This window comes from Anneissia japonica, unplaced genomic scaffold (assembly GCF_011630105.1).
Source record: "Anneissia japonica isolate Jap-2015-1 unplaced genomic scaffold, ASM1163010v1 scaffold172582_len1462937_cov174, whole genome shotgun sequence".
Taxonomy (NCBI): domain Eukaryota; kingdom Metazoa; phylum Echinodermata; class Crinoidea; order Comatulida; family Comatulidae; genus Anneissia; species Anneissia japonica.
The window spans coordinates 423387-432052 of NW_022725666.1; the positions used below are offsets into that span (position 1 = coordinate 423387).

General features: G+C 35.8%; 1 protein-coding gene across 1 annotated transcript; it reads left to right on the forward strand.

Moving 5' to 3' along the window:
• Positions 1-5143: 5143 nt before the first annotated feature.
• Positions 5144-8659, forward strand: LOC117112826 (thyrotropin-releasing hormone receptor-like). Its single transcript, XM_033256010.1, has 2 exons — positions 5144-5240; positions 7155-8659. The coding sequence occupies exon 2, from the start codon at positions 7193-7195 to the stop codon at positions 8357-8359; it is 1167 nt and encodes a 388-aa protein (XP_033111901.1). The 5' UTR covers positions 5144-5240; positions 7155-7192; the 3' UTR covers positions 8360-8659.
• The last annotated feature ends 7 nt before the right edge of the window (positions 8660-8666 follow it).

The window sequence follows — 8666 nt, forward strand, 5'->3', positions numbered from 1 at the left end:
ATGAATTATCCCCTCTTAGCGTAACTACTATTAAGTATACATTAGCTCCAGAGTGGTGTGTCACGTAGCAGCGCTACAATCGCATCATTATCTGTCGTAACATTACGTACTAGTTAAAGTGGCTACAGGTTATTTAATAAATTACGTCATCATTCATCCTTCCATATAAGCTTGTGTCGTAATAGGAACATCCCGATTGCTGAATCCATTGATTGGCTACGATGCAGCGCGTAACTAATTTAAGTTTAGACGCGATTATTAAAGTGTTGAACACGCACATTTAATGACGTTTGATTCGTGGGACCGCTTTAAAGATTCAATTAAAATCAATCAGAAGGCAAATTTCTTATCTGGAAATATCTCGCATATTGATAGTTAACAAATATTATCAAATGTGAATTCGTCCATATGTATTTTCCGGCCGCCATTAAGCATCTCAATTTAAGGTAATTAAAATATTAACATGCGCATAATTCGCTTATGCTAGATATTTATCAGCGCAAACTACAAACGTAATCATAGAATAGATAATTTATTTAGTTGTTAATCATAGTCAGTTTTGGTTAATAGCAATAACATTTATCATTAGGCCTACATTTGCTTGGTGAGAAAAACGTTCGTAAATAGGCACTCTAGTACTTCGTATAGTAGGCCTAGTATAATTCTTCTAGAGAAGCACCACCAATCAGGGACGACACAATATGCCACACGAGAAGAGCTTTGAGAAAATGAAACAATAACAAGCAATCATCTCTAAAAAAAATTAAATAAATCAAACAGTATATCTGACTTCACTAAACTTGTTGTAGACTTTAGGTATAATGCCAATGTTTTTTTTTTCTAAATGTTTAACACATTCAGGTCATGGATGTTCAAGGATGTATAAAGTCGGGCTACAATCACGCTGCAGATCGACCAATTTGTATTTTTCATTCCGCGTGTGTGAATTCAATATATATTGGTGTGTGAATTTAATGTGAATGACTGAAATGAACTCGATAAGTAGGCCGAGGTATGGTCCTAATATGTGTAAAACTCGATAGGTATGATCAGTTCTCAATAGAGTTTGTAAATTTTATACAAAACACAAGAAGATACAAGATTCGTGTGTGTGTGTGTGTGTGTGTGTGTGTGTAGGTGTTGACAATGATAATGACAATGACGTATTTTTGGAACTAACTTACCGGTATTATATACTGTCTCTTATACACATCTAGATGTGTATAAGAGTATATTCTGGTATATTTTTATTCAGTGATTATTGCATACTATAATAAAATGAATTGAGATGACTAATTACCAAATAAAAGTTATACAAAGGATTACAATGATTACAGTTTTAAAATACTCGAAACTTAAAAAAGAAAATAAAGAAAGATTTCGTCGCAATTTCTTAACCGTACACGAAAACTGAGTGGTCTTGGGGAATTTACCTCCGTCGCGTGCAAGGATAAACACTTGTCCATGTCGCAAATTCCACTTAATCTCGTGTACTCGAAATATTAATTTGCCAATCTCATACTCCATAGCCTCAATTCTAATTCATCGTGTCGCCAAAACTTTTTCTATTGGGGAGCCTTTAATTAGGCAACAAGAAAATGTGACGCTATGACGGATTTGGGTGTCACCGAAAAATGCCGCGCTGTACTAAATTCTCCGTTTTCTAAACCTAAGGCTTTTACATACGGCGCAAATGATCGTCAATTTATATAATAGCGAGAACGCAAATTCTTCACTTTACGCAGATGACATGACGTCATTTTATGTTTTACTTTATATCGTTGTCTAAAATCGAAACCTCTCTACTGGTAGGCGAAGTTTGTAGAATGTCTATACTATAAAAAATAAACATTATTTTCTTTCAACAAAAAATACGAATTGAACAAAAGTAGAGTAAAAATCAGTCAATCAGCATAACATAATTCAACAAATCTACTAGTAGGTCTATTACAAATTATAACTTATTTATTCTTTTTATTTATTTATTCAGGTATAAAAGAAAATATACAAAAGGCTGAAATGAATGTATTTACAAAATTAGAATATATTTAAAAAAAAGTAAGAATATTAAAAATATTATTATATACAAAACTGCAACAAGAATGGACAAAACATTAAAATAAATAAGAAAAATCACATTAAAAAATTACTAGACTCAATAATACATTAACACCAAAAGATTACATTAATAACAATAAAATACAATCGATATAGAAAATTTAAATATATAAAAATATGAATTTTTACAAATTATTAAATTGTTTCAAATACAAAATCAAAAAAAAATATTAAGTTAGGAACATATTGCACATAAAAACCACCCATAGAAAAAGCTGCATTTAATGAAAAGATAAAATAATGAGGCCAATCAACTTATCCATCACTAGACGGGATTAGAAAAAAAAATGTTACTTGCTTAATAAGCAACATCAAATAGTTAATGTTGTTTATTAAGCAAGTTAACAATAGTAGAGATAGATGAATTTTTCATTTTTGTGGTTCTACAGAAGGGAACTTCAAACAATGTAATAGACCTAGTCACTTGATAATAGGGGGAAGAAAATCTCTGATTTAACCTTTCAAACATATACAAATATGAAAAATAAGAATTACAATCGATATTGCCATTATTTCTTTGAAAGTAAAAAAATAGTACGCTAACATTTCAAACAAAAAGTAAACCATGTCTAGTATAATTTCTGGTAAACAAACGTAAAGCATAGCACATAATGAATCACAATACTTGCGTGTGTGTTATATTATAATCATCAAATGGCGCCGTCTTTGTTTTTTTTTATTGTTGGAAACGGCAATATATTCGAGACACTTACTAATCATTATGCTGCCACGAATGTCGTGGCATTCTCTTGCTAGTGACACTTTCCTATCAATATTTTCTTATGGAACGTTACATACTACGTGGTAACCTAATTCTCTTGATAATGTCTGCAAAGCCGAGAAAATACTAAACTGCGTCGTATGGCGGTCGTACGACGAATCAAACTCAACTCCATTCCCCTGTGAGCGCTAGGCGACGCGACACCGTCTGCTGACTGTCTGTGGAAGTCTGAACGGATCGTCATTAAAAACGATCGGATGCGCGCGCATCTTGGCGTTCCGTTCTCCCTAGAATCACGTCGGCCGACGACTCAGGTGCAGCGAGTGCCCGAGTTAAATGTACATTTTGCCATCTGAAAGTGCCGCAGTACTTCCAAACACTGAAAGTACCGCAGTACTTCCAAACACTGAAAGTGCCGCAGTACTTCCAAACACTGAAAGTACCGCAGTACTTCCAAACACTGAAAGTACCGCAGTACTTCCAAACACTGAAAGTACCGCAGTATTTCCAAACACTGAAAGTACCGCAGTACTTCCAAACACTGTACTTCCAAACACTGAAAGTACCGCAGTACTTCCAAACACTGAAAGTACCGCAGTATTTCCAAACACTGAAAGTACCGCAGTACTTCCAAACACTGAAAGTACCGCAGCACTTCCAAACACTGAAAGTACCGCAGTACTTCCAAACACTGAAAGTACCGCAGTACTTCCAAACACTGAAAGTACCGCAGCACTTCCAAACACTGAAAGTACCGCAGCACTTCAAACACTGAAAGTACCGCAGTACTTCCAAACACTGAAAGTACCGCAGTACTTCCAAACAGGTTGGCCTACGTTGGCGATGGTTGCGATGCTGAAGTTGACGATGGAATGAGGAGATTATGGGAATGATAAAGATGATGGTGGAGACGTTGGAGATGACAAAAATAAAAGAGATGATTTATATTTTTAAGTGTAGGAAGGTCTGAAAATATAGATGATGGAAATGAAAGTGATGATGATAGATTATGGAGATGATTGGATTGAAGAAAGAAATGTTGGCTAGGCTGGATTGAGGTGATAGAGATAAAGGAACTGATTATGAGAGAACATTTAGGGGGATGGTGGAAATACCGATGCCCTTACTAAATAATAAAATGTTTGTATTCTATCTTTGAATTCCCATATGTCAAATATAACACCATGTGTATTGGAAGAGATTAGGAATTTGCTAACACTAAATCCAGGCAAAGAATGCCGTTCTGATGAAGAAAGGACCAGAACTTGAGCAACCAAATTTCGAAGAATCTAATTTCACAAAATTGCTTAAATAATACATTTTGTGTACATCCTATTTTTCGTGACTATTTTCTAAAATTTTAAGTTAGGTTTTGTAAAAGTCAGTAGCATTGTTATAGTTTGGGGTGGGCCATTACTGCAATTTTGGTATAGCAAGTGAAAAGGATGATCACCGCTGCCCGAACGCCCGTGCGATTACAATTAATGGGAAAATTCTTCGCCTGAAGTCGAGATCATGAAAAATCTTCTGGTGTGGTCGTTCATAGCTCTACGCACTTATTATCATTTGGCGCATTGAGATACCGTAACTGTTTAGTCGTTGTGAACTTTCGCACACAAACCGAAAAAGGTCAAGCGAACCGTGCACTAATAAAAAAAAATAGTGTACGGCTTGGGATAGGAAAATAACATTAGAAGTTACAGTGATGACGTCACGATTGACTTATAATGCACCTTATAAATTGATTGATTGATTGATTGATCCAAATGCAGAGTAGACGAGTTATATAACGAACATTCGAGTTGCATAGTTGCAGAACACTATTGATTGATTGATTGATTGATTGATTCAGATGCTGAGTGGACGAGTAGGAGTAGATCTTTATATAACGTGAAGTTTAAGACATTAAAATAGTGTCGATCGCATTCCACCAGAACACGCGAGTTGCCAAGAAAACGCAACTATTAATTTTATTTCAAGTGTGATCAACAACACGCTCTCCAAGTACTTATGACTTTGGTAAACATTTTCAAAATATAAAAACCTGACCTTGCTGATATTGTAATGGTAAATCGATGCCCTGATGTGGCCTAAGTAATTAAGGCGCAGAGCGGAACTCTGCGATATCTGTTAGACCCACGCTCTCGAGATTAGGCTTGTACAGTATTTTGTTAATTAACAGGTGTACGGGTTGTGATATAGCATACGGCTGATAGCCGTACTTAGTGAGTAATTGATATCAAGTACAAATATTAAGTATCTGTACGGTAATTATTAAGTATACCGGTACTTAGAGAGTGACGTATTTTTTAGGTTAGTTATCTAACTTCGTTGAACGATGGGGCTTCAGAACTTAACACCATTTTACCGATACAACATCGCTTAGAAAAGTATCTAGTTGGTAAGTTTCCTGTTTCTTTGTTTTTATTTAAAATTTGGTGTTAATATACAGTAGAGAGGTCATGGTAGAAGCGTCCTCGTCACGGTCCTGGGTAACGCCAATTCTACCACCAAACACAACCTCAAGGTATAGAAGGAACACTTGTATCACCATTGTCATGTAGACTAGACCACAGAGGGTCTTTTGTAGGGCCTGCCCCAGGGGCGGATTTAAAGGGGGGGGGAAGCCCGGCCCCGGCCCTCACCTTTGGGAGGTAAAAAACAAAAAAATAAATAAATAAATAAAAAATGATAGCCTAGAACGCCTCAAATGTTATATTCTGGCGTCTAGAACACAAAAATTTCGAAGGGGGCATGCCCCCGGACCCTCTAGTACAGTGTTGTCTCGATCAGCCCAACTTCCCCCCCCCCCCCCCACCCCACCTTTTGGACATCTCTCGCCCCTGTCCTCTTACGGTATCTACAAACATAAAATGTTTCTGTGGACAGGATAGAAGAAGAATACAAAATTGAAAATGTCAATAATAATAATAATAATTTATAAACAAAATATGTTATGTGGCTGCTTCTGACAAGTCATGATAGTGGCATCAGACTTGACTTGTTAATTCAAGATATTAAAAATGAGTCTCTTTAGTAACGAAAATAAATATAAGTTATTGACAACCAGATAAGTCGAAGTATAGGCTTTTAATGATTGTTTAAAATATATTCATAGGTTGAGTAAAACCGAAGCATAATCATTCTGAACTTTAGGGTTATGTTAAAACATACTGAAAGGAATATCAACATCCGCTCTAAAGATAAGATAAGAATTGTTCATTGTTCATTTGAAAACATTCCAAAAATCACTTAAACTACTACAAAAGAGAAGAAAAACAATTGCCTCAGTTTTCAACATCATCGCTCTTTCTCTGTTTTAATAATGATGGCAGTGGAACCTCATGATAACGTTAAAATATTAAAACATTATATATACTACCATATATATATATATATATATATATATAGCAAATATATATAGTATATATATATATATATATGTATATATGTATATATATGTATGTATATGTATGTATATATATGTATATATATGATGTATATATATGATTTATATGTATATATGTATACATATATACATCTATATATACATCCATATACAACCACTAAGGAAAAACTGTGTTTCTATTTATGGCTGTTTACTTACGTTTACATTTCAGCTGTTGCTTATCAAATGTGTATCTCTACCGAGATCCAGCCATTGTTTCCCACACATAGTTGTATTTTGTCTTTTAATTTATATATATATATATATATATATATATATATATGCCTATATTATGTAAGATCAGTAACAAGCCTGAAGGGTTATTCGTATCTCTCAATATGCTTTATTTGTGATCAAACATGACTCCTCCGTCCCCAGAAAAAACAAATTCTCCCAAGTCGCCCCCCCCCCCTGAAAAATCACACTCTGTGATCAATCAAAAAAATGCCTTTTCATATCCAGTATTCTAAACTTGCATTGTTCCCTTATTTATTTATATCCAATTGTTTCTCAATGAATACATGATATAACTTTTTATTATTCTTGATCCGTTAGGATAGATAGGCCTACTCAAAGCGTTGCTTATTTTGTATGACCTTTCACTATCACAAACAAACATTTATTTGATATGGTTTATATTAAAGATATTGTGATCAGTGAGAGTAAAACTAGTTGTCACAGCCAGAATGCAATATAACAGTGGCGGTATTCTTCCATGAAATAACAAATTTGGCTTCTCATACGTGAGAACGGAACAGCACTAGTCCTTTATGTACTCGTACGATATAGGGATCAATAAAATGAAAGCCCTAATTTTGAATGAAAAACAGGATCTCCAATTTTATCACATTCTTTGTATCTTGATAGGATATCGATGAGGAAAAGTTATCACACCTTTGGTAGATATGGCAAGCAGTCGCTTCATATTTGAGCTCATCAGAGAAAGTATCAGTGCACAATACACGGACACACTCTTTGTTAACAACACGAATAGCTCACAACCGATAAATGACAGTGTTTGCTACCCGCTAACCGAGGACTTCGCCCCTCGGATGCTATATCTTGAACTTGAGGAAGTCATCACTTCAGTAGTGCTACCCATAATATTGGTACTTGGTCTGTCGACAAACATGTCATTCTTATACGTCGTAGGTAAAGTACGCTCAATGCGCACGGTAACCAACGCGTACCTCGTCAATCTAGCCGTTGGTGATATGCTGTTTCTTATCGTCGTCATTTCCGACAAATTGTGGAGTTTTTACACTTCGGAACTGTACTCGGATCACTCCTCGAGATCTACATTTAGCTGTATCGCCCTCAACGTTTTAAACTATACAACTTTGTTCACCTGCGAGTTTCTGCTAACGGCAGTCGCTGCTGAACGCTACTACGCGATCTGCCATCCGTACAGGTCAGCCCGACTAGATCGTCGTCATCTTAGCCGTAATATCATCGTCTCTATTTGGATCATCTCAGCATGCCTTGGCCTAACAATGACACCAGCCTTTTGTAAATTAACGTCATATTGTTTAATATGGCCCGATGATGAGAAGTACGATTATCTGCCAACCGAGTGGGCCGCTTGCAGTTACGTACACATCATAGCTCGTATCTATGGTGACATGTTACGCGCAATACCATTTTTCGTTGTCCTTATTGTGAATGTTGTTTTATATTCGCTAATCATTAAAGAACTAACAAACAAGTCTAAAGACGAATGTGAGACGCAAGCAAAAACGAGCCGTATAATTCGTAACCAAGTTGCCATGATGCTCATCGTCAACACAACCGTGTTCTTCGCCCTCATGTCACCGTTCAACGTAATGTCGGTGATAATGATGTTTGATAGTCATCGAACGAAGCGCCTCCTTACTCCAGAGGGCCGCAGAATATGCATTCTATTCACTCGCCTCTTGAGTTACTGTAATTCAGTTGTGAACCCGTTAATCTACAAAGCCATGAACGCACGTTATCGGAAAGCGTTCGTTATTGCATTCGGCTGCTCGAAGGAAAATCATGAAGCCGCAGATGTGACAGAAAAAACGAACACGAGTACAGCATTCACGTCATAAACACGCCAAAACTACATATCTGTAATTATAAATCCCACAATTAATTAAGGACAAGGGCTCGATGAGGAGATATACGTGCGAAATAAGCAATATTCCAATGTCATTACGTATTAACACTACAATTCATCTTCTTAAAATATGCAAAGGTTGAAATACGCTTCAATAAATCGTAGTCGGACTTACCGAAGTACAATTAAGATCTAAATATTTCAATCAATGTCAATACTATTGTTTTTATATGTTTGTATAACTGCACTGTATACTGTACAACAATGATTTATATAAGCCTACATGAATTTTATAGGCA